A 26,203-nucleotide genomic window follows, 5' to 3' on the forward strand; every position below is an offset into this window, starting at 1 on the left:
CCTTACAAGTAAGCCTCTACTGCCCATAAGGTCTCCTGCTAAGGAAACTGCATTCTGTTAATGGAAGAGGGCAGGAGGTGTAGGCCCACATGACAGAGGTGGATGTATTTGCGGAGGATGGTTCAGGAGCAGGGAACTGGAAGTGATGAAGGTTACTAGGCAGGAAAAACAGCAGCCCAGGCCTCCATCAAGGAATACTGGGAGGACAAAGGAGCTGGTCATACTACTAAAACATCCTGGAGCCTGCCTCCTGGTTTTTACCTGAAATGCTAAAATTTTCTCCTTCGTACTTGAGACAAGACAAAGCAAAAGGGAGGTGGAGGCATGCAATGTTCCCTTCTTTGGGCAGGAGAGATGAGCTGCTCAGTGTCTGCTGACAGCCCATGAATAAGTGGCTGGGCCAGTGGAATTAAGATGGGATTCTCTATAGGCACCACCTTTGTTACTCCAATCTGATAAAGATCTGAGGGGCTCCCCACCACATGAGACAGCACTGCCACACAGACTTCTCTCTTCTCCAAGCAGCTGTGCCCTTGCCCAGCCAGGAGGCCATACCTGGAAGAAGAGACATTGATATGAGGAAGGCCAGGGCTGTAACTGGAATCCTCAGAGGATGATAAATCACAATGTGCTGACAAGTTCATCCAGGATTTGAGTGGCCTGGGAATCCCAAGCCAATATATCTTTGTACCTGGCTAGGAACTTCTGGAATGGAAGACGGACTGGGTATCCCTCTTTTTTAATGTGGATGGCCTCCAGTATCCCAGAATGCCGCAGCTGACAAGTGACATACTCCACATCAAAGATATTTGACAACTGTGAGTATAGGACAGAAGAAAAATTGAAAATATTAGATCAAAGAAAGAAAAAACAGAGGGCAGAGAGTTGAGAAAAGGGGCTCCTTCCATTGTCCTGCCCTTGGTTAGATCTCGCTATGGGTATGAGACACAAAACCCAACACACCCTTTGGTGTCCAGCTGACACTGGACATGCTTCTTATCCCCTAGCATATGGTCAGCTCACATGGCCACAGGGAAGAGTACGAAACAGAGAAAGGAGACAAAAAGTTTCAAGCTATCAAATGAAGAAAAGGAGTCCAAACCCAGACACAAAAGGGAAGCTGACAGACAATACTGGATTTCAAGGAACTGAGGGACACCGTAAGGAGCTCAGGATGCTGCCCTACCTTTTTAGGATTAGGAGTGATGCACCGAATGAAGAAGGTATGACTCCTGAAAAACAGAAGAAAGGAAGAACCTTTCATCATCCTCCCCTCTGTGCTGACTTGGGAAACGTCACACATTTCTGGGTGCAGCAATCAGCCCAGCACAGGAATGAGCACTTCTCGCCTTCTCAGCTTGGCTGTGAGGTCCTGCAAAGACTCCTGGAATTTGGACACCAGTGTAGAGGCCCGAGGCCTAAGCCCTTTGCCCCTGGCCCCCAGATCCCTTTGCTGACTGTAGGTAGCTTTAGCCTTCTGGAAAATGTGAGACACCACCTGAAAAGACAAAGATATTTACCAGAGTTCATTCTGCTATGTGGAAAGAACAAATCTCTTCTATCTGAAACTGGGGAATTAGTCTCCCTTGCCCCCTGCAGGGCCAGGAAGTACATCTGTATCTCTCTGGCAGTCTGTAAGTTTTATGTTTAAAAAAAAAAAAAAGCATCAATTGCAGCCAAAGAAGATTTTCTCAATTCCCAAGTGTCATTCAGTAGAACAAAATTTCTCACATGTCCTCCAGTTTCTCCCGACACCTGACCAAGGTCTTTCTGCTTCTTGCATGAAAGCAGAAGGGCTTGCTAGGTGCCAGCAACAGAGACCTTCATCCTCAACCACTACAATACCTTGAGGTGGCTCTGGGAGAAGATATCCAGCACCTCTAGATGCAGCTGGTCACGGTTTTTATTAAGAAACTTGTGGACCTGCAGAGGCAAAGTCTGATTTAACACACAGTTCAGACCAACAAAATAGGCAAACACCCTTTCATGCACACACCTCAGCTTGGGGAAGAGAACTGGAGGGGTGGAACAAGAAGAAAGCCCTACAGAATGACTCTTGCTGTTCCTAGTGCCACCAAAAGCAGAGGGGACAATGACTGCTGCTTTTTGGAAGCAGTTCCTTTTCCCCTTCACATTGTCCAACAGGCTTTGACCCCCTCACTTACTTACTTTCAGCAGCAACAGTTTTCCTGGCTTTTTCTGGGCTCTGGCACAAGTAGGCTATTGTGTAATCATGGGCACTACGTATTTTGTTTCAGCCTAGAGGCTGTTTAGTTGCCTCTACTAGCAAGAATCTCCTCATTTCTGATAGAGGGCTGCTCTAGAGGGATGTGCAGTTACAAATAGAAAGCTTTATCACCAGCCCTCAGAGCCAGTCCATCAGGACACCCACAGCATGCTTCCAAGCTGGCCTATTGCTCCAACTGCTCCAAGTCCCCCACTGTCTCACCCGATAGGTGACAGGGCCTGCATAGTGTTTCACGGTGAAGACTGGCAAAGGCAGCTTGGGCTTGGTGTACCAAGGGCTGTTTCCATGATGGTAATGACACTTCTGGAGGAAAGTGTGGTCAGTGGCCTGTAAAGGAGATGAGTAACGTTTCCCTCTACTGCAACATATTCAGTAGCTGAAAAGCCACTGTTAAATGGAAGGTAAAAGCATGCCATAATTTGTGTACAGTCTCTGTTCAATTGTGTAACCTTGCCCTAACCATCCTGTGAGAGGGATCACAAAAGCAGATAAGAGCTCACCTGAGTAAGTGAAGTTTGGTCATCCAGGATACACAAGATGCCATGGGGTTTTGCAGCAATGACATCTAGGCATGACTCATTGTACATCTTGGAGACAGGAATCCAAACTAACTGCTCTTGGTTATATTCCTCCTACACGTTAAAGGCCAACCAGACAAATCCAGCCATGAAAACAAGAACAAAGTAAGGAGTTAACAGAGGGATTTGGTTTATTCTTCAGGAAGGTAGTGTTCCACTGCTGTTAGAAACTTGCCTAGAATTATCTGGTTTTGACTTACAAAACTTCTTTTAAAGCCACTAATTATTTTCCTTATTTAAGAGAGAAAAGCTGCTCTGCTAAACAGTGATAAAGTGAACTGTGAAAGGCAACAAATCTGATAACTAAACTTTCACCTCCAGGTGGATGTGGAATAGTAAATAAAATGCTACAATGAATCTACCAGAAGGAGCTTTAGAAGTACCACTGGAGTCTGGAGTCATTGATCCAGAACAACTTGCTTATAAAATCTGTAAGAGGGAGCAAGGCTCTAAGAAACTCTTTCAATTTACTACAGAATTAGTAATAGCTGTTACGTAATCAGCTCTTTGGATTAGGATCCCGTGGGTACTGCTTAAGAGAGACATGTTTATTCAGCCTCCTTTTTTCCTGCTAAAGGACAGTCTCCCGCCAATGCTGGCTCAGCTCATTCCATATGTGCTGCCCTTCATCTGCAGGCACGAACATCACTTACCTCTTCCTGGGCAATGACAGTCTGGCTGAAAAAATGCTGGAGACGCTCATTGGCAAAATTGATGCAGAATTGCTCTAGGCTGTTCACACCTAGATCCTGCAAAGACAAAAAGGCGTTATCACTTCTAACCAACAGCCCTCTCAGGAGACTCTGTCTTCTGCAAACAATGCACAGCACCAGATGGTGCTGATCTGAGCCCCTGGTTCAGGCAGCTTGTTCTGATCAATAAGTGATAATGAACCTGGGAAACTCAAATCATATCATGTCTGGTTTGCAAGCTCTCAGCCTGAACTATTGACTAGGATGAACAGCAAGAGGTAAGACAAGCTGTGAAGTAAAACAAAGAGATCTACTCTTAGATGCACAACCTTGTGCACCATTGGTCTCAGAATCCATCAGTCCACACACAGATTTTAACAGGAATCTTAAATATAAAGCTCACATGCCTTGATGAATGCATGTCACTCTAAGCCTCTGCTCTGCGTGTTATTTGTTTACCCCAAGTCTGGGAAGCTCCCGGAAGCTCGATGGAACAGGAACATCTGTTCTTTAGAGAGGCAGAACTAAAGCTAGTTATGTGAATTATCTATGCGGCACCGTACTGCCCAGTTCATGGAAAAGTATCAAACGTGCGAGGCTGACATGGTGGGAGCACCAGAAACCATTCTCACCATTTGAGGCTAGGCTCTTAACTGCCTGTGAGAATTAGGACTCCACTTACAAACCAATGCTACTTGGGATCTACCCAATCCTATTTAGTTTAGGATTGTACCTATGCCACATAGTCATGAAAGAAACGGGATGGGCTATTCCAGATGGCAACTGATAGCAAGAGCCTATAATAAAAGTGTTAAATGTCCTGAAGGAGCTCTTCTTTACTGCCTCCAAAAAAACAAATGTACACCCCTTATCACAGGCATCTAAGTTACATGGTACAATTACTATTTCCTTTCGGGGATGGGGGGGGGAGGAATCACATTTCCTCCCATCTCTGGCAGTGACTGAGGAGAATCAGCACACTCACTTGCAACCCAGAAAATATCAAAAGAATAAGAAAAGCAACCTCAAAACCATGGATGTCCACAATGCCTACAGCACAGTCCGATTCCCAGGGAGCCAACCACTCATTGATTCTCAGCAGCAGCCACTCAAAGAGCAGGTAATACAGAGTCTTGGCAATGGAGTCCCTGAGTAGGAGAGGGAAAACTAGTTAGAGCAAAACCAGCACCCTTGGGTGCATCTTACCAGCAAACAGTAGCAGAAGTCACCTGGCTTCAATGGCTCCTTCTACAGACAGAGGTGTGAAGACCCGATCATAACATGTCACCTGGACACACAGAAAGAGCTGGAATTACTGTTATTATCTCACAAATACACAGTTTTTTGGAAATCCACAAGGAAGTTGGCTCAGTTAACAAATGGATTTTTTCTATTTGACCTAAGAATTTACTCAGGTCTCAAAGGAAAAAGTAGAGAGTAAAAGCACATGCTGCCATGTTAGGATGGGAGTCAGCTGGCCAAGGTAATAGGCCTGGAGCCAGCTCAGGCTACGGGAGAGCCCTCCTGTATGTGAGTTCTGCCTTTACAGTCTCTCCACCCTGCCTGAGCTGCCTTGAGGGGTTCATCCAATCTCCCATATTGATCAAGCATGTCAGCCACTTTGCAGCATTTTACTCCTGCTGTTACCTTCCAGGTTTTGGACCATCTAAGGCACTTCTGCTCACAGAGCACTGGCTAAGGCATGCATGAGATGAGAAATGATGAATGAGAAATGGCCAAAAGGTACTCACAGTGACACGATGAGTCACAGCACTTTGTAGGAAATCTGCGGAGACATGCAACAAATTGGCCACGATCTGAATCTCGGTATCACTGGCGATAGCTGCATGTTCAAAGAACTCTTTCTAAGTAATGGAGAAGAGCAATAGATTCAGCTATGGACTGGGTACTAGGACCAACTAGTATTAATATTCTTAAAAGCATCTCAGCTGCACAGATGCAGGTCACTGCTTGAACAAAATACCAGCATCTAGGTTCATTTCGGTTCCTCAAACAGCTACTCAAGCTCTAACAACCCTTGGTTGTCCTTATCTAGGTCAGTCTGGAGCTTAATATCTAAGGAACTGAATAGTCTCCAAAGTCGTCCTCAGTGAAGAATAATTTCCCTGGCCCCATCACATGGGATAAGAGCAATGTTCAGCAAAAACAGCTCAATCCCAAGCTGACAAGGGTTACTGTACCTCATAGGAGGTAAAGCAGATATTCCCCAGCTGCAGAATGGCAGCAAGCACAGTCCAGGTGGAGGTCAGTTGATCGTCCGAGAGGCTGATTCCCTCCAGAGCTTGCACCAAGACCAGAAAGTCCTCACTGTCCTCCTTCCCCACGATGTCACACGCTCTGCCCTGAGAGAACAGAAACAGATAATTGTGGTCAGCCCCTTTTCACACAGGCTGGAGCTGAGCTATCAACAGCAATTTTCAAACCAGTGGTTCAATGTTTTAAGGGCTGGAGGAATCTGAAACAAAAAGACCACAGACACTGCTAGTGGGAGGCCAGCATTCATGACAGACCAGTATCTCCTCTCTGGAGTTTGGAGAGCAAACTCTCTCTTGTCCACAGATGCCGAGTTTTAATTATGGTTCCAATATAGGCACCCCAGCTATCCCTTACCCACTGCAGGAATGCAGCTTGACAGGAGAGGGGATACCAGAATCTCCTCCAATTATGTCAACAGTTGCTACACCAAACACTACCAGAATCTGACGTATCAAAGCAAATGGGTTTCCATGCACACAGGGAGCAGTCCTGGGTTCGTTTCACCTCTGCATGATCTGATCTTTTTCCCTTTTCCTCTCTGTAGCAGACCAAGAGGCTCCCGGTAGCTCAAAGGGTTTAGTTTGCAATACAGATCCTTAGCCACTAGGAATATCACCCCTCTAACTCCCCATGAGAATATAGGAGCATCTTTCTGCAGAAGTAATTACATCCTCTCTGCAAACAGTGCTGACTAAGCTGACAAAAAACACACTTCTATCAGAAAAGCTGCATCATATCCAGGAGGTTCTGGCAGAATAATGCAGGTGACAAGAGCAAGGTTTCCACAACGTAAGTAAACATAGCTCTGCCAGCAGACCACAGAAACACAGATCTAGGCCAGTAACAGCATAATCCTGCTTGTTTTTTTCTCAAGTGGTAGAGGGAGATCTACTACCATCCTCCAAGAAGGACTCGCCTCCATGCAGATAACTTTTCTAGCTCTTAGCATATGTCTAACAAGTATCTGTTGGGTAAGATAGGCCCTTAATTGCCCTGCCTCCTCGAGGCATTAATGGTACTTGTACTTTCCTTGCCTGAAGGAAAGATGGTATCAATCATTCCTCAAGGAGTCCTCACAAGAACACAGCTGCAACAAAGAGTTGTCCACCTGGGAAAGCTGACCCACACAGCTGAAATTAGAAGGATTTCTTGCTGTTGTTGTGAACTCTGATATGGAAAGCATTCTCAAAAAAAGGCAATCATGCTCCAAGGTGACTTAACATAAATATGGCAAACAATTTTCCAGTTTAAATGGATTGTCATCAGCAGTACATCACAGCAGCTGTAAATTTTCCATCCATTCACTCAGTCAATGAAACAAGTGTGTTTTGTAAAAGGTAAAAAAGAAAATCCCCTGTTCTTTTCCATTCCTCAATAAATTGCAAATGCAAGGAAAGGCAATGAGAAAAGAATATCTTCACCACGAGGTGGAGCCATGGGCCCACATGATGACTCTTTTTTAAAAGGCTTTCTTTAGGAACAGAAGGGACATGAAAAGTGAGAAAAAGAGCAAATAAGACACCAAGATATTTCTTCTTAGGTCAGGTGAGAGAAGGAACAAAGCAGAGTTTAGCATAGTTCTATAAGGGACACATGAGGAGAGAAGCAAAGTTATGAGATGCCTCACAAAGAGCCAAGCTAATCAAACAGAAATGATGTCTCAGCCATTTCATTCAGTTGCTGCAGAGCATCCTCACACCACTCACCTGATTCAGGTAAAAGTAAGACTCTGCCTCTTGCAAGTACAACTCCTCTTTCTGCTCCGCAGGCAACCCAGCCAGTAGCTCATAAAAAACATGGTAGTTCCTCTCACCGTGGGCCTGATGGGGAACACACTTCATAGAGTTGACTCCAAGTCCAGTTCCAAAACTCTGCAGAATACATGCTGCCACAAACCAAACACTCAAAAGCTGGACACTGAACTCTCTCTGAGGGGTCAGCAAGATGATGCTAGAAATTATCTAAGAACTACTATTCAAAAAGTTTCCAGGGTTTCTCACTGACTCCTTGAGAGCATTCCATCTGAGAGCAGTCCCTTCCATGCGGCTCCAACACCTGACCTTTTCCACACTCCAGACATTAAGAAAAATTAGGTGAAGAAAGATTTAACTTTCTTTAAAAACTTTAACTTTTTTTTAGGCCTAATAAGTGGCTTACTTCAACCTGTTTGAGATAGAGCGAGCTCCTATTTAATTCATATAAAATAAGTGATTACCTTTTGCCATACAGAGGGAACTTATTTCTTGCTAACAGAAGAAATGGGAAGCAATTCTCATACTTATTCCCATCCATGTTAATTAACATTAAATTTCATATTAAATATGAAAAATGGAGAGAGAAACTCATTGGTCCTCACCTGAAATACCACACGACACTTCTCCAGCAGATACTGGGAGATGGACGTTCCCACCACAGCCCCGCTAAGCATAAGAAGACAACAGATCCTATCAGAAGCTAGTCAGATGTTTCAGACAGATCTACTTGTCTGAGGGGTTAGCAAAAGGAGTAGTTACCGAGAAACAAGGATACGACCTGACCAACTTGGTCTGAATTTTGAAGCTTTCCAGCACTGGTGTATTGTATCGTACTATCACAGAGAGCTATGAAACATCAAGATTCAAGTCTGGTTTCTGAAGAGCCTCCAGAGTACAAAGGAGCTTGGACTTCAATGATGCTCACACATTACGTCCTGAAAATACTCCAGGAGACAAGGCAAGCACCTTTCCTTCAGACTCGTCTGATTGCTGTTGCACTATCACTGTCTCATCTAACCTTACGCATTCATTCTATATGTCCGGCTGACAGCCTGTGAGGACAGGGACCACCATTTTGTTTTGTATTTGATTTGCGCCTTTTACAAAGTTAACCTGGACCAAAAGCAGGATGTCCAAGTACTACAGCAATACTGGGCCATGCAGCCAGCATCCTGGAGTGAAGGAACGCGCAAGGATCTATAGGCCTGTAAGCCTTACACGTGTCCCATGCAGATTAGGTAGATGTGTAATGAAGGGAAGAAATTAGCGGCCATCTGAGTATATACAATTGATTTGAGAAGAGTCACTATAGCTTCTGTAAAGAGAGGTCCTGTCTCACAAACCTCCTGGAGTATTTTCAAGGGGATGACAAGCATGCAGATAAGGAAGATCTGAGGAATACAGTCTACGTGAACCTCCGGAAGGTTTTATCAAGTTGAGGAACTTTTAAGGAAAACAGACAATTATGGCAGAAGGAGGAAGGTCCTGACATGGGTAGGAGTAAATGGCTAATCCTCTTAAAAGTGGGCAGTAACCACTAGAGTTCCACAAATTGTCTGTCTTCCGGCCCTTGAGTGTAATTGAAGGTTTGATAAGTGACCTGGGAGCTGAACAGCAATATGACAAAGCTTCCTGACATTATGAAGTTATTCAAGGTAGGGAGGTTGAAGGCCAATAAGTGCAGATAGACCTTACAATACTGAATGAGTGAGCAATAAAATGTCACATGAAATTCACTGTAGATAAATGTAAAGTGATACACACAAACTGAAGTAATCCCAGCAACACATATAAACTGAGTTAACCATTGCTGCTTAGAACTGAGACTTGGAGGTTATGATAGTTCCATGAAAATGTCAGCTCAGTGTTTTGCAACAGCCAAAAAATTAAAAAATAAAAAAAAAATTTTAAAAAAGAACATAAAGAACCAGAAGTTAGAAAGGCAGGTTAAAAAACAAAAAGGTGTTTTTCACAGAACTGGTTAGACCTGTAGGACACCTGCCAAAGACTATTATAGATTCATGAAGTTTTACATGAGCTCAAGAGGAAACTGGAAAACTACAAAGTCTCAGAAAAAAACTCCTAAGCTGCTGCAAATTTTTAGGGGTTAACAGAGTGTTAGAGAGAAGTGTGGTATGAATGCTTGTTGCCAGTGCTGGAGGCACAATATTGTATCACATAGCTCCTTGATATAAAGCAGTTCAGACAGTCTGATGTTCTTAATTTATCATCCGTCTCGAGAGGTGAAGATCTATTCTTTTGTGGAGGAAACTAAAAGCAAAATAGGGGTGTAAACTCACCCTCCTGCTATCCTGATGATAACAAGACTGTAGTGGGGGGAGAGCTATTGTATGAACCCTATGCTCTGCTAGACCTTTTCTCACCTAAGTGCCCCTGGACAGTTGGAAGGACAGCATCCTGTGATGTTCTTTTAACTCACTGTCGCAGGTGGATGTTCAGAAGCTTCCCAAAACGACTTGAGTTGTCATTGAGGATGGTTCTGGCATTCCCAAAACTCTCCAGGATGGGTAGGACATTGCAAGGCTTGAAGAAAAGAGAATACTTAAGTAGCGATCATGGTTTTTTAGACTCCAAAGTACTGAAGTAACTGTTAATCTGAAAATCCAAAAAAGAAGGGACTTCACTGAATTGATTCTTGCTTGACTAAGGAGGCTCTTTTTGAACTTGTCTTGGTATAAGTACCTTCAGCCACTGTTGAGTTGCTCTATGAACTTTTTACCTTCACTGCTGTGATCATTCACTTCACTTCTGCTCTGTGATTGTTCAGCTTCAACTCCCAAACACCGCTATAAGGTCTCTGAGGCAGGTCAAATCAAAAATTTCAAAACAGATACAAATCTTCAAACAGATAAAGCACCCTATACAGCATCAGGGCTCTCAATTACTAAAATACATCATCTGTGGCTCCTATTTTCATGGCAGGTTCACCTTGAACCACAAGTCATCTGAAGTCCAGCTCGGTGAAACAGGAATGAAGAAACAAAATCGACAGTATGGCCTGTTTGTGCTGTCTTTGGCTTCTACCTCTTAACAAGCTGTCATAGCATAAAGCAAATCTCAGTTTCCTCTTACCTGCCTGATGCTGTGGCCGTCTGATCTCTGGTACAGCATAGTCAGGTATCGCATAATTGCTTTGGCAGCTTCTGTTTTACCTGAGCCACTGTGTCCACTGGAGGAATAAGAGATAAGGAAGCTGGCATCAGAACAGAATTATCTAATTTAGACACTATCAGAGGTTCTGTTACAGTAAATCATTGGAACTGTACTGACTTACAACACATGAAGATCTATCACGTTGTTCGAAACGCTGACACAAAATACGCACATATAAGAATCCACTGTAGAATGTCAAATGTTTTCTTTTCTACTCCCCCCAAAGGCCATGAAACTAAATTCACACTGTATTTCCACAGAGTGAAATAAAATCCCATCTCATTCATGTTTTCTACTCACAACCTTCACACAAGAGCCAGAATGATAAACGCATGGTCAGTGAAATACAAAGATGAAAGTCTTCCTTAAATAAAGAAATGAACAAGCCTTTGAAAAGCACACACATTTCTTACCTGATGATGACACACTGCTCTTGTTCTGATGACTGGGATAGTGCGTAGGCCATTTCTGCTATGGCAAAGATGTGTCTAGTTGTACAGAAAGAAAACCCCAGTTAACTGACCTCACATTTCTGTTGCACAAGCACAGCACTAAAAGGCTACTCATCACTGATCTACAGAGAGATGGGCCAACATATTGATCTAAGAAATGTGAGGAACCAGGGAAATCAGAGCTTTGTTCTTGCTGACATCAGGTTAAAAGCCATTGCAAAGTTCAGGTTCCTCCAGGACCTCCGTGACCTAACCTAAGTAACGCTCTGTGCCATGGTGCTTCGTGTAAGTGACACCAGCAATATTACCTACACTTGAGGAACATGAATACATTGTTAGCTCTGGTATGGCTGCTGAACACTTTCTGGAGCCCAAAGGGAACAGAGTTTAGGGAGTTAGTCAAGAAAGAGAAACATACGGAGCATTTTCTGAGAGCGTCCTTCGGTGGTACTGGGTAGCCACTTCTTCAGAGTAGATGCTGAGGTCTTTGAAAGGATTCACAGAAACCAAGACTTGCCCAATATAAGTCTACACAAAAAATCAGAAAGGGGAACAAATTTGTTGGCTCATTAGAATTTTCTAAATGAGGAATGCAACTGACTGGGAACACAAATATTCACACAAATACTAAAACGAGCTTTAAAGAAATACTGTATTATATTCTGATACATTATATTCTGAAATTCTGATTATATTGCCAGCTCATGCAGGATAAATCACATTTTTTCAAGCTTATTCCACTAGCTCTGGGCTGCAACACCAAAATGCTTGCAGAAAATCCGAAGTTTCTTCTCGAGATCCACAAACTTTACTCAGAACTGGTTTGCTAAAATGGAAGAATTCCACTAGGAGCAACTAAAGCTAAAACTGAACCCAAGCACACACGTGGGTAGGCAACAAATACCAAAATTCAAGAGAAACTCTGGGACTTTGTTCTAGACATGATTCTATGGTTTTGATTTTAGCACAAATATTCCATGCTACCTCTTTTTTGAGCAAAAGCAGTGTGAGTATCCTTCTTATCACCATTCCTAGTAATGAACAAGCTCTCAAGCTACTTTTTGCAAGATCAAAGCTTCATGGAGAAAAAGAAATCACTTTATCTTACAGCTCATTGTTCAGAATGAATAAGCACTGAAGAAAAACACACACACACACAAAAAACACTACTTCCCATACATAAATACGATTGTGATGGAACCTTTTCTTCAGACACAGCAGAACTGAACTCTCACAGACTTCCCTACAAACAGAAGAAAGAATCTGTCAACCATAAGCTTAATTGTATATGTATTGATATTAAACTTTCTGCCCTCCCAGGGATTCTGTGGGAGGCTGGGATCTGAAACTGTTCATTGCCTTCATCTGTTTCCAACGTGTCCAGGAATAAGCACATCAGAGAGAATAGAACAGCCAAAGCTCAGTGTCCAACCTGTCCATATCTGTGTGATCACAACTCCTTGCACACAGCCTTTAGAGTTGTTTCTCTAAGCAGGATCACAAGGGTAAAGGGTGCCAGGACATGCAAAAGAAGCGGTGTTAGGTGCTCCTATTTCAACAACAGCATGATTAACAACCCGTGATTAAAAGCTGCTAAAGACATAGGGCCTGAGTTTGACATAGCTGAAAGCAACAGGAGTCACTAAAGCCACAGATGCCATCGTCAGTAGGCACACAACATAAAAATGTCCTTCTCCTCCTGCAAGTCTTCCCAACTTACCACCCACTTCATGCAACGAGAACGGCATTTTCCCATGTTGTAGCCAAGGATGTATAATGTGCTTTTTGTTGCTGAGCCAGCAAGAGCTTTAAGGATAACAAACAAGCCTCTGTGACCTTCAATTAGCTGCAGAATACCACTGACAACACGTACTCCAGTCTGGTTAGATCTTCTATCTCCTCAACTTCTACTCTGTGGTCTTCACCCATGTACACCTGAAATGCATGGATACGTTATTGCAAATCAGAAGTTCAGCTTCATCCCAATATTGGAGACAACACCCGTACCTGTTTCTGCACGAAATCCATCTCCAGCATATCGTCAGTGATGTCTTCTGCCTCCCACTGATCCTTGCAGACCTTCACCACATGGCTGCTGGTCAGATGTGGATCCTTGTAGATGGCCCATTTGCTGAGGTTCTCAGTGGTGATTTGTGGGAGCAGCAATTCAGAGTTCAACCATGCCACAGGATCACATCCCTGAGCCTGCTGCTGGGACCAGTGAACACAAGGTATGGCTTTGGAACTTACAGTCTGGAGGCCACCTGAATTCTCTTTGACATCCACCTCCCTGGAATATTCTGTTGTACATGTTGGATCCTCTTTTTGAGGTGGAAAGAAGCCTGGAGCACAACAATAATTTCCAGATGCTTTTGAAGAAAGGGAAAGGTGAGCATCTTTGTGGTGAGGCTGCAAAGTTTGCCCAGTGGACAAATGGGATGTGGCAGCACTCTCAGGTGTTTTTATCTGCTGGGGCAAGGAGCTCAGAAGGTTGGTCACTCTGCACTGGGTTGCAGTAGATGTCACCTGTCTTGTACTTGTTGATGCAAACATTTCACTATTGCAGGAACATTGTTCGCTGTTTCTCTGAAGGCTTTGATCCATCAAAGATCTGGGAAGGTCACGCTTGAATCCACAGCCCTGTTGCACAGGCATCACAGATCTTCTCTCTGATAGAGCTCTCAGTTTCTCTAGGGAACGACCATTTCCAGAGCCCGCAGGTACGGAGGTCTTTGACTTAACCACGCTGTGCATTCTGGGGAGAACTACAGCGAACTTGGCATCAGGAATATTGTTCTTGTCCTCATCCAAGCTAAGTGAGTATGGAAAAGAAACGGTTCCATGAAGAGGGGAATCACCAGAAGGCATATCAGCACGTCCCAGTTCCTCTGATGTTTTAGGGCCCCCTCTCCCCTCCGCTAATGGAGGAGAAGATCCTTTGTCATTCATCTCACCCCTCCCCAGCTGTCTGGCTACATCAGAGCAGGTTTTGTCAGACTGACCAACCCACCCAGCAGTACTTACAATCCTGATAGCCATTCTACTTCTCAGCCAGAAAGGCTTACTGCTCCTCTTCCTCTTTCCAAATTTCTTCAAGAGCCATCCTGAAATACCAATTGCACGTGCCACGCTCAAAAGGCGAGCTTTCAGGCTTGCTTTCTTGGAAGGTTTTTGACCAAGCCGGGTGGTGACTTTTCTAAAAGTAGAATGGGTGGTGTGCAAGTACTTGGATCCTTTCCCATCACGCACATTTGCTTTTTCAGAAGGCGCCTCTGCAACTACTTCTTCTGCTTTCTCTTTTTTTGCCTCAAAAGTCTGGCGTGAACCCAGTTTAATTTTTCCAGTAACTTTTCCAACTTTCTTCTTCTTGCCAAGGTGCTGCTTATCAGATGATTTTTTTGTAATAGAGGAGCAGCTTGACACACTTGAAAGACTTAATCTTTTCTCTCCTAAACTCTGAGCTATGTTGGGTTCGTTCTGTGTACCGAAGGTTTGTAGAGTTGTAGGTTTTGAACAGACACTTCCAACATTTTTCAGTTCAGAGCTGGTTTCCAAAGCCATCTGGGCAGGATTTAGTTTACAGCTTGTTAATAGTTTGGTCTCAGCATTTTTATGTTTGCTTTTCAGATTGAGAAGGATTTGGGATTGAGAAGAGTATTTCTTAGTAAGCATCATCGCTGCTACCGCCTGCTTGCTGCAGTCTGAAGAACCATCCCTCTGTATACGTCCTACCACTTCACCTCGTTCTGTACTCCCACATTTCATGCATTTCTCTTTCAATGTCAATTGCTGCTTGAAAAGCAAAGGGCTGTCTTCCAGTGTGCTGCCTTCATCATTCACCTTTTTTTCCTGTTCAGTTCCCTGAAGTGCTTTGCTAATGGGGAGTTTTGCCTTCACAGCACTAGGCAGTGGTTTTCTTCTTGCCCTTTCTTTTCCTTTTTCAGCATTCACTTCAGTGCTGTTCTCCCCACTGTCACTAGAATTATCATGTTCATCTTTTGACATATCCTGAACCTTGTCATTTTCTAACATATTTTCCTTGCTTCCTGTGGTATTACCGTTTTCTCTGTTCTTAGGACTTATGAGTTGGGATCCTGAAATGCTCACATCATCACTTTCCTCACTGCTCTCAGCTAGAGTACATCTTGGATGTCTTGGCATGTCATCTTGCTTCCTCATTTTCTCCTCCGCCTCTAATCCTGCAAAGTCAGTGCCTTCCTCCTCAGATTCTTTCCTTCCATCTGTGGTCATCTGCTCTCTTTCAGTCTTACTAGATGCTTCATTGCTTTCACCGCGTAGTTCCTTGTAGCCTTTTCCTTCAGCCACAGGAATATCTTCCAGCATAGCTTCTTTCTCACTGGTGCTATCTTCTGAAGTGTTACTCTTCTCTTCGCTGCTTGCAGTGCTGTCCACTGAAGTCTCTTTTTTATAGGCACAATGGCTTTCCTTGCTGGAGTCAGAACCAGAGTTATTGGAGGTTTCCAGGAACTTTTCTTCTGCACTTCCAGTAAACATAATCTGGGTACGTTTTCCAACTTGCTTTTTCCCTATTCTCTCACCTTTTTCCCTTGCAATCCTGCCTTGGAACTGAGAACCTGACTTGTGTTTAGAAGCTTTCTTAATGCCATGATCCTCATTGTACTTCTTCCCATGCATGGCACTGTGTGCCTTCTGTGGCAAGTCGTGTTTCTGAAAAGAGCCTTCAACACTCTGTACTGCAGAGGACTCTACAGACTCTGAGTCGCTGACTTTTTCAATAACACTAGGATGCTTTCCGCACTTCCTTTTAATACTGCATTTCTTGCTGTTTGTGGCAGTCTTTTCCTCCTTATCACTGTTGTCCTCACTTTCTTGTACTGATTTCACCTCCTGTGGTTTGCAGGCCTTTGCTTTTTTCCTCTCTAACTTGGACACTAATTGTTCTCCATGTTTTCTCCCCAAACCAGATTCTTTTTTATCATTTCTCTCATAGGCTCTCTCCCCCAAGAATAGCTCTTCATGGCCATTCTCTTTGCTTTCCTTGGCCAGCCCTTGGGTTTTTAAAGGGTCTTGCTCAAGGTTGTCATCTTTTTCAGGCAATGACTCTTTGTTCTTCAACTGACTTTTGCTCTTACCTTCCCGCCGTCTCCCATAATGGATCTTTGAATCTCCTGGGGAGCTTACTTTTTTCTCATGATTCAATGCTTTGTCTTTTCCAACCTTTTTGTGCTGAGTTTTGGATCGGTAAGGAGGCATTTCTCCAGTGTTCAGGAGTATGTGCAAGTTTATCTTAATTCACCTATAAAAGGAAACGTGTATTCTGCTGTGAAACAAGCTACAAAGAGAGGCCAGATCCTCCTAAATCGTAATTATTTCATTTCTATAAAACTGAACAAATGCTTGCATCTGAAGAGTGCCAAACTGACTATTTTGCACCACGTTAGCCTCTGTTTGATTTGTCATAAATCACCCATATTTTCTTCCCTTATTAGGACTCTTGCCAGAGGCTAGTGGTACACGCAACTGAGTGAATGCCCATGATTTTCCACAGGTGACAAAGGTTTGGCCACACGGTAGTTTAAGAAAGAACGATTACTTTATTTCAGCTTTTGCTTCTCCAATAACCTTATTTGTGCTGAAGATGAGAGGAACACATCTAATGATCTATGCTATATGAATGAACAGGACATAGTTAACTCAATTTCCTAGGTATTCAGAATCTCAGATGGATCAATATGAACAACGCTGGCTTGAAGGCTGAAAATACACTATACTGAGTAGATGCTGTATCACTGAGTTAAACTGAAACGACTGCAACTGATCGTTTAAAAAACAAAAAGAAAATACATGTCAAACCGTACAAGCTAAGTTGATACTGCAGTACTAGCATCTACAAGCTGAGATAACACTTAAGTACTAGAGATGACGCAAAAATAAAAGCCTCATTTTAATGTGTTCATTTGTTACCCTTCCCCCTTTCATTTGAACACTTGTCTCTTAACAAGCAAGTGATTGGTAAATTTAAATATATACGGTAATGATAAATAAGTAGTATTAAAATAGTATTAAACAGTATTCAGTTTTCCACAGGATAACCTTTTAAATCTTCTGCAGTGGAAGAGAAGGACATGGTTGAATAGATCATGCTCAAGATTTGACCTGTCGTGAACCCGTAGCTGTGCCCAAATAACATTTTTATGAGGAAACCAACTGTCATAGCAAATACTGTTTGTCCCTGAACAGCTCTGCTGAAATCTAGCTGGACAAAAGGCTAAATAAATATGTGAATTAACAAGAAATAGGAAAGAAAAAGAAGAAATAAAGTGGTAGAAAAACAAATATAAGAGAATAGATGATAACAATAAAAATCCAAACAGGTAAATTGATAATTGCTGCAGGAAGAAGCAGCTGAAACTAAGTAGGTTAACTTTGTAGCGCAAGTCTGCACTTTGATATCCACTGGTGTAAGATTACTTTTATTTAGGATTGCGTCTGCAGGAAAAGGATTTTCAAATCAGTATAACTGATTCTACATCAGGACTTTTGTTGAAACATAACTATTGGAAAAACACCTAGATAAACCCTGGCAAACAAGTATATGCCAAACAAAACTCCTAATAAAGACCCAATTCATGTCTGCAGAGTTGCAAGACTCCATCTTTTCTTTTCTTTTTCATTGTCTTACATGAACGAGCATTCAATGTCTTCCAGGATCTGGCTAAACTGAGTTAGAAGTCAGAAACAAATAATACTCCATTATGTAATAGCATCTCCACACAGCTCCTCTTAGGTGCACTGCTGTTAGCTGGCAGTTTAGGAAATGTTCAGTATTCTAAGTGTTAATCAGCATTACTTATCTCTTTATCTTTCCTCTAATCACACAGGCAGGAAATAAAGGATGTAAAAATGCCCAAAGGATTAGTACCCATCTTTCAGTCTGTTGGCAAATATCACTTTTATCCTTTCCAGTTATACAGCTCCTTTATGAGTCAACCTCTTGCTGCTTCAGACAGACCAAAATACCGCTTGGGCTCCAGACTCCAGTTCATTTGTCTGAATGAGGTGCTAGTGGCAGAACCTACTTCTGATTGTCACTAAACACTTCAAGGCAAACCCGGTAAACAGTAAGGGCATAACTAAAAGGAAATGATGGGCCAGGGAAATGAAAACTGGAAGGTGAACGTAACATCTTTCCAGAAGGAAAAAGTAAAAAGCCTCCTGTAAGGGATATTTGTAACTAACTTTGAGATGACATTAGTCAATGACGTGCAAGGAAGAAAGCAGCACACAGGCAAACTCCATTATATATTTTGTTCTCTCCCCTCTTTCTATGAGAAACTCTTCTCTCCCTTTTCTCCTATTTTTTTCTTTTTCCAGCCAACTCCACAGGCAGAAGAGAAGCTTCCACCCATTGTATCTTCATGATTTCTCTCAGTAGGTAATAGAGGACCAAGCAGACACGATTTTGTTAGTAATTCCTGCCTTCATCATAACTCTGAAACGTTAATGTAGTTATCAAAAGACAAATATAGGAAGCCTTCAGTCAGATGCGGGACTATTGTGGGATGCTGGCAACATATTTGTTTCACAGCTCCGAACCTTGCGTCTCAGTAAGCATGGATGCAGTGTACAAACTTTGACAGCAGTGCCCAAAAGCAATGGGGATGGCAAAGGCACACAAGAGATGGTAGGCAATTCCTGATAAATGGGATTGAGCTGGGCGTATTAGCTACACTTGCCTTCTTCCCATCATGAAAAGCAAACCCTTGCAGGTTACTACACACATGCTGCAGGCCCAAAGGAGCTCTAAAAGAGCATACTAGGTGTACATAAAGCATGTGGTTTTATTGCAAATGCATACTACCCATATTGTGCTTTTCTGCATGGCAGAACGATCCTCCACAACTGGAAAATCGGTGTTTCCTCCTTTCCCAGTTGCAACTCCCATGTTGAGCAAAAAGCTGCAGCTCAGAAAGCATTGTTGCATGCAGGTAAGGGTTCCTCAACATCAGGGAAAAGCAGGTCATGCAAACAGCACTGCAGCATTCTCTCTCACCTGGCTAAAGAGACAGCAGTCAGTGTCTTTAATATTCCCTCTAAACTTGCTTTTTTACTTTGGTCTAGAGTTGATACTACTCATAACTTCTTGGATATGTATGTTGCAAAGTGCGGAGTTCATCTCCTAACATCAAATCCTCTTCTTTTATTCCTCTCTTTAAAGAGTAGTCTAACACACAGGTCTCTAGTCACCTGATTTCTGCCCCCATGCTTAATACACCGATACTAGTGGCCTAGATCTCTAAATCCTGCTATAGAACTTTTGTCACTGAGATTAATGGGGGCTGAATTAGACCCTAAATCCTCAGTAGGGAATAGTTGTCAATGTTGTCCTGAAGATTTAAAGTGGATACGGTTTCTCTGCAATGCCTAATGCAACAGGGAAAAAAAAAGTCTGTTTTTATGTGTTACTGCTAGATAGTCATGTGTCTGGAAAGCTAAAGCCTTCCACAAAATAAAAATGCTGCAATACTTGGATGATGAGAAAGATCAAGCACGTTGCCCAAATGCGTAGGGAGCTTAGACATAGGACTTCAGCTGGATTCACTTTAAAGACATGAACCCAGACACTGAATCTGGGTTAGAGCGTGAAGGTTCTCAGTTCTTCTGAGCCAGGATTTTAGAGCGGTTTTGTAACACCACTGTTATTACTGGGAATGGTAAGATAAATATTGCTTACATAAACAATTCCTTTGACATCAGCCCTGCTTTCATTAACTGCCCTGGACCATCTGCTTCCTGGACACATTGAAGCAGGTAAAAGATCCTGCTCATCAGTTTTTCAGTTCACCTCGCTATAGCAACTCCATCTAAATCACTACAGGAAAAAGAAGAATTCAATTTTATTTTTCCTTTTTAGAGAAATAAAAATATTTTACATCAGGGAAAGGAGAATCTCAATACCATTAAGAAATACAGCATGAACCTACAGACAGAAAGAAGAGCAGGTATCTCATGCTATTATTTTAAGAACGGTAGAGAAACGAGTCTCATCTTCCCTAAACACAGTACTTCAGGGTGGTTTCTCCCACCTCATACAGAGGAAATATACAGGGAAATGCTTTGGACTTAGTCTTAGCACCTTTTATTTTCATTCAACTGTACAAATTGCTCAAGCCCCTTCTTTAACACTCTGCACAGTAAATTTCTCAACATACCTACACTGCCCGTCTTGATTCCAGCAAGCTGCTCAGCACCACATATCACAGGTGATATTCAAGTACATAACACGCTCGTTCTCTAGTGCTTTGCTTCCATGCAGCCTGCAGTCTGTTCCTGCGTCTTTGCAAGCCTGCCCAGCTGTGGAGTCTCACATCAGTTCTGGCTGGGCTGTGCCCAAACAACAAATGACTGTTGCATATGGAAGGAAAGTGGCATTAATAATTCAAGCTTTTTCGTGGCACCTTTGAACTTTTCAACCAGCAGTGTCACCAGCTGCTTAGCAGAGTTTGGGTAAGAAGGGGAGGGATTTCACACAGGCAGGGACCAGGCTCAGACATAGTATGACATGGGAACATCTCCAGAGACTGAAAAGAAGAGCTCAATTCCAATACCAGAAAACGTCTGCTATCGTCCAAGAGACTACCACACAAGGCACAGTGAATACAGTCTAAATAAGAGCTTGGGCTGGTGAAAATTAAATCATTGGCCCCTTCTTCATCCCTGGAGCTTTATATTTCAGGGAGCCAAGCCTGGATAGCACAGGTAGCCTCTGTCCTCTTCACCTTGCCAGCACCAAGCTGTCTGCTGACAACAGAAAGTAGCTTTCAGCCCAGCCCTGAAAAGACAGCAAAACTGGCACTGTGTCCTCATTATGCCTGACTCTCAGTCCAAGTCAAGCAGAGACTAAATTCAATTTGATTTTCCAAAGAGAGCCATGCTCCCCTTTAAATGCAGCTTTTGCAAAACAGGGCAAGGTTGCTACCAGCAGGAGTGGGCAGCAGGTGACTAGTCCATGCAAAATTGCTTCTAATTCAGTAATGGTTTAATGGTTTTCCCCTTCCCAGTTATTCTTCCTCAAAAAAAGCAGAAAACAAAGCAAGCACAAATACACAGTCTACACATGCAGTCTCTGTCACCTGGTTACAAACTGACAGTGCAGCGAGCGCAGGATTTAACTCCCATGGGGATGGCCCTGGCTCTTTAAGGCAAAGTCCCCTTTTACCCCATACCCCTCCCAGAACAGCTTTCCAGAGGAGGTGTAGATTAAACAAGATAAACTCAGGTGAGGCCAGCAACCAGGACAAGTGACCTTAACAAAAAATGTGATTAGTGCTGTTAAGATAAGATTTTGGATGCTTAACAGCATTAGTTTGGGTGGGACCTGTTTTCCTAATTTCTTTCAAGAAACCCCTGGCTTTTATGAACTATGCTTTGAGGGCTCCTCCACTAAGAAACAAAGATAAAAACCGGGAGCTAAGCTGAAGAATTTAAGAAACATGCTTTACCAAAGCTTTCTGCCACTGGACGGTCCTCTTCTGCTTAGCTCATAAGAACGAGGCTGTAGAACCACAGGTCACTTACCTATTTCATCACCTTCTTTCGTTCATTGTTAGCAACTAGTGCTGTCCCTCTCTGCAGAGAAGAGAGATTCTTTTTTCAAAGACCAGAATGACTGATGTAATCTGAGTCATGAATTCCTTATCCTATCTTGGAGAAAAAAAAAAAAAAAAAAAAAAAAAGAAAAAAAAAGCCCTGGGGGCTCTTAGCTCTAACTTTCTAATACTTGTGTGTGTGTCAGGGTAGGGGGAACTTCTCTGGAAAAATCCAAGCCTTCCCAGTTCCTGTGAACTCTAACAAACCGTGGCTCTAATAAACTGTGTCATTATCAGCTGGAACCTCTTCAAGGCTCTGCATACTCAAGCCAGACCCAGAGCCCTCTATGTTTCTTTCATTTCTTTGATTTGTCAGAAGTCTCAGACATTATGATAGGGTTTTGCCTGAGGATGGCTGAGAAGAAAGTACTGATCAAGTTGGCTTTCTTATCAGAGTATCATCTGTTTTGAGTTACACTAAGATGAGAGAGGCTAAATTGTTTCTGTGCAAATACTCCCTCTCCACCTTCACTTAGTCTCAGGCCTATCTGCCTCAGCACCTCTAACCTGAATTCTCCGCACAGACTAAACACCATGTTTGTCTGTTAAGGCGCTCCTAGCAAGATGCTGGCAGTTTGTTCCAGTCTTTTAAGGGAGGGAGAGGTAAGCAACAGGAAAAGCGAGACATTTCCAGATTTCATCCTTAGACCACTGAGCAGACCGGACAGTGGAATTTGTGGCCTGAGACTTGGGTTCAATGCCCACCACAGCCACGGATTTACCACGTGGTTTTGCTCGAGTTATCCCTTCAATGACAAGACAGATTCGCTTCAGACAAGAGTAGGAGTACTGATAAACCTACCCTAACGCAGTGCCTTCAGCATTTGGTACATGCAATGACAACTAAGTCATATTTGGAACTAAAATCTTGCTTGCACCTTCCCAGCTGCACTTCCCTTCTTCCCCTCTGTCCATTTCTGTCTGGACACGCAGGCTTGGCAAGACAATGATGGGCTGGAGAAGAAGCTGGAAGTACACTGCCTTTGCCTGCTGTGTGCTGCCCTGGGATACCAGTACCAAGGGGCATTTCCAGCTAGCCAACTCCTCTGACGTAAAAACCCTTTTACCCTGGAGAAACAGCTTTAACCAGGGAATCCAGCAGCAGATGGAAGGAAGGAACAGAAGGCTTTAAAGGAGGCTTCATTCCATAAGAGAATACAAGGCTCTCCCATTTTCCTAATGATTCCTTTATGTACAGAAAACATTAGGTCCTTTCATCTAGCATTTGGCCACTGCTAAATTTAAAATGTTATTAAAGACAGAAAACACATCAGACCCACTTTTTCAGTGCAAATTCTTCTTAAATCAACAACAGAAAATAAAAGCATTCATGTCATTGCACTAAAGAGCTAAGAAAGTCACTGAATCAAACAAAAAAGGCTAAATCACATGAATAGATGACTAGAAACTAGTCATGACTGATCAGAAAAAATGTCACCGCATAGGTTCATAGCAACCTTGTTTGTCTAGTGGTAGTCTGGGAAAGGGGGATGGACAGTGCTGTGCCTAACAGCTTTTAAGATGAAGCTTAATAAATGTACAGGTAGGATGTTGCTATGGTTTCATTCCGTAGCAAGCAGAGGTGATGACCCCGTCAGGACCCTCCTGCCCTATGTCCTATAATGGTGGGTTAAAAATATTCCTAACTTTCATTGCATGAATATGAAATATCTACGCTCTTTCTTCCATATTACCACCTTCCTCCTATAGAGGGAAAACATCCTCCCTTAAGCCTGTACCTCAGGCTAGTGAAAGAGAATTCCTGTCCTCTCTTTGCTTCAAACTCATAAGGCCTCTGACCCCTTCCTCCAGCTATTTTAAGATGAGCTAGGAGGTCTCCAAGGTCCTCTTCCCCAACAGTAACCTGAGGAAGCCAAATAAAGTATTCATGACTGCAAGAAGAAACCAAAACAATTAAGTTACACACGTTTGAAAACAGCCTCCTTGAATATTTCAGGAGCGCTTTGTTGCCCTATTGTCTGCCATTCCGTGAGGCTGGATGATCCCCTTGCACTGGAAGCCAACATCCCATGGCCTCTGCCCAAAGGTCAGCTAAAATGACAGACTGACACCCTGTACAGATGGTATTACACCCCACTGGAGGGACAGACTTTATATGGGTCTGAGCCAAAAGACTCAGCCAAGACCCAGCTCAAGCTTCCTCCTTTTAATCCCTTCATCTAACTGTGTTATTATTGCCTAAAAAGAGCAAAATGAAGATGCAAGGTCAGGCGAATCTCTACTAACTTTTATCTCGCTGGTTTCATAACCAGAACAGGTAACAGACTAACTGATAAAGTAACAACAGCATTGGGAACCATGGCATGATTAGATACAAGCAAACAGGCCCACCTGGCATTCTACTAAATCTTCGCTACTGTTGTGTCCTGTGCTAACTAGAGTGTAACTAAAGAGAATGCAACCACTTGAGCTTCCGTCATACCTTTTTTTCACTTGGCACACTGAAGTGCCTGGTTGGCCTCAAATAAAGCACCATCCTTGTTCCCCTTTCCCTTTCCTGTATGTCTGGGAACCATGGATTTGATACAGAACTCGTCTGAGTTGGTGAAATCCCCTGGATTTGACCTGTTTTTCAATCCATTTATAGACAAATGTGAGAGAGTTTCCCCACTGTGCGGGCTACAGCTGTGGCTGCCCCCAGGGCCTGTTCTCCTGTGAGAAATGACTTCTCTGCCGAAGGCAGCATGGCCCCTGAAGTATAAATCAAAAGATCAAAGTGGAAAAGTTAAGATTGTCCGGACTGAAGCGATTACACCCAGGTATTTGAGAATCCCCAGCAGAACCTAATGAGCTTGCAGAGATAAAGGTAGAAGAAATCAAGCAGATAGAGGTGAGGTTTCATATTACAGCTAAACTGACTTTATGACTGTCATCTGAAAGGGGCTGCTCCTTCCTTCTAGTCTTACCCGCATTCCTCAGTTGTTTCCCTTGCACCAGTTCTGGTGGTCATGTTGGTACAATAGTCTACCTAATAATGGAGGAAAAAGATTTGGCAGACGTGTCTTTTTTCCACTGTAAATATTTTATTTCCTTAACCTGTAAATAGATGCCTGTTGATTTAACAAGAGGTAAAGTCTCTCCACATGCACAGGACATCTTCATAAGTAATAAATTTATCTTAACAGATACCATTTTAAAAATGAAACTTGAGTCATTTCCATACATTATACATTCTAATGGAAAGTTCCTTTTCTCTTCGTAAGCAATCCTGAGACAAGCACATCAGTGAGCAAGCTAACCTGCTGAACAGCAGCATATGTTTAGCCTTACGAAATAAAAGATTGCAGCTACTATCTGCTGCTTCTTGTCAAAGAAAATCTACCAGTGTTAATGGCACCTGCCTCCAATGTTATCAACTAACGAGGCGCACAGAGGTCTGATACGCTCCTTTATGGCTGTGATGCAAACTACTGAGACATGAGCATTTTTCTTGTGCACTAAAAAAAAATTACCAGATGAAGACCCTACCCTCAAGCAGGGTTTTCTAATGGTTGAACAAACAAAACAAACCAACCTCTACGTAACAGTTGAATGGGCATAAAGAACAGTAGGTAGGAATCTGCTTGTGCAGCATCATTAAACAGAGCTGAAAGGGACTAGGAGCAGTTTACATTCAACCCAAGCTTGGAGTCTTTGAAAATGCAATGCACTTCAGATAGATGACATGATACCATTTCCCTTTGAAATTCTTACGTCCCACTTGTCCTGAAAAAGGCTGGGTTTAGCTAGGGTAAGACGTGAATGTTGCTCAACTGAGAGTCCAGCCACTGTGACTTCCAGTTGTTTTTAGTAAAGGTTCCTTTCTATGCTTTCTGAGCCTTTAGGTCTTAGGCATTGGTACCTGCAGGGGTACATGTGGAGTTCCCAGCAAGTCTATGAAGCTAGCCTGTTAAAGGTTAATTCTATAGTAGGTGGTTATCACAAGGCGCTTATTTTTTTTTCCCAGAAAATGTGCCTCATGGGCCTAACTTGACGTAACTGAATTTCCTTGAAATGGATTTTTTAAAGTCTTCGTTACTGTTCATTAGCATTCAAAATGTCTTCCTGTAATGAGAGTAAAGGAAAATATCACCAGGTCTGAACAGAGAGCCAGTTGGGGACTATTATACCTTCTTTAGTTACAAACCTGCATTTCATCTGCTCTTATCTGTGTTAGTTAGAATCAGAACAGCAGGATGTATATGTCTGTAAAACAACCAGACCCTTTAAGTATACTTCCACCAAATTCAAGTGTGACTAAAAGAACAGACACTTCCACATCCAATAATCCTCGGATTTTGGAATAAAGCTCCCTCAGCAATAGCTTAAACTGCTTTCAACTCAATATACCACCTAAGCTATCCAGTTCTCCCAAAGCAACACTAAACCTTTACTTG

At 42.8% G+C, this 26,203-nt stretch overlaps 2 protein-coding genes across 2 annotated transcripts in view; both read right to left on the bottom strand.

Moving 5' to 3' along the window:
- Window positions 1-12,923, bottom strand: part of MYO15B (myosin XVB) — a 48,887-nt gene extending 35,964 nt beyond the window's left edge. Inside the window, 20 exon segments of the mRNA XM_040530940.1 lie at window positions 438-555; window positions 692-816; window positions 1,187-1,498; window positions 1,846-1,923; window positions 2,450-2,575; window positions 2,749-2,880; window positions 3,480-3,575; window positions 4,543-4,666; window positions 4,748-4,806; window positions 5,270-5,383; window positions 5,720-5,881; window positions 7,502-7,615; window positions 8,152-8,215; window positions 9,990-10,093; window positions 10,643-10,739; window positions 11,137-11,211; window positions 11,594-11,703; window positions 11,983-12,001; window positions 12,284-12,440; window positions 12,896-12,923. Of these exon segments, the coding sequence (XP_040386874.1) occupies window positions 438-555; window positions 692-816; window positions 1,187-1,498; window positions 1,846-1,923; window positions 2,450-2,575; window positions 2,749-2,880; window positions 3,480-3,575; window positions 4,543-4,666; window positions 4,748-4,806; window positions 5,270-5,383; window positions 5,720-5,881; window positions 7,502-7,615; window positions 8,152-8,215; window positions 9,990-10,093; window positions 10,643-10,739; window positions 11,137-11,211; window positions 11,594-11,703; window positions 11,983-12,001; window positions 12,284-12,440; window positions 12,896-12,923 (2,214 nt within the window).
- LOC121056775 lies at window positions 12,492-16,449 on the bottom strand. The gene is made up of 2 exons (XM_040530055.1): window positions 13,183-16,449; window positions 12,492-13,110 (listed from the first exon to the last, which is right to left on the bottom strand). Exons 1-2 carry the CDS (start codon window positions 16,408-16,410, stop codon window positions 13,018-13,020), a joined length of 3,321 nt encoding a protein of 1,106 aa, XP_040385989.1. The 5' UTR covers window positions 16,411-16,449; the 3' UTR covers window positions 12,492-13,017.
- Between the last annotated feature and the right edge of the window lie 9,754 nt (window positions 16,450-26,203).

The sequence above is a fragment of the Cygnus olor genome, chromosome 18 (assembly GCF_009769625.2).
Source record: "Cygnus olor isolate bCygOlo1 chromosome 18, bCygOlo1.pri.v2, whole genome shotgun sequence".
NCBI classification, from domain to species: domain Eukaryota; kingdom Metazoa; phylum Chordata; class Aves; order Anseriformes; family Anatidae; genus Cygnus; species Cygnus olor.

Coding starts and splice junctions, on each gene's coding strand:
- LOC121056775 (XM_040530055.1), bottom strand. CDS start 16,410: ATGCCTCCTTACCGATCCAAAACTCAGCACAAAAAGGTTGGAAAAGAC. Junction 13,111..13,182: donor TGGATTTCGTGCAGAAACAG/GTACGGGTGTTG, acceptor CATGCATTTCAG/GTGTACATGGGTGAAGACCA.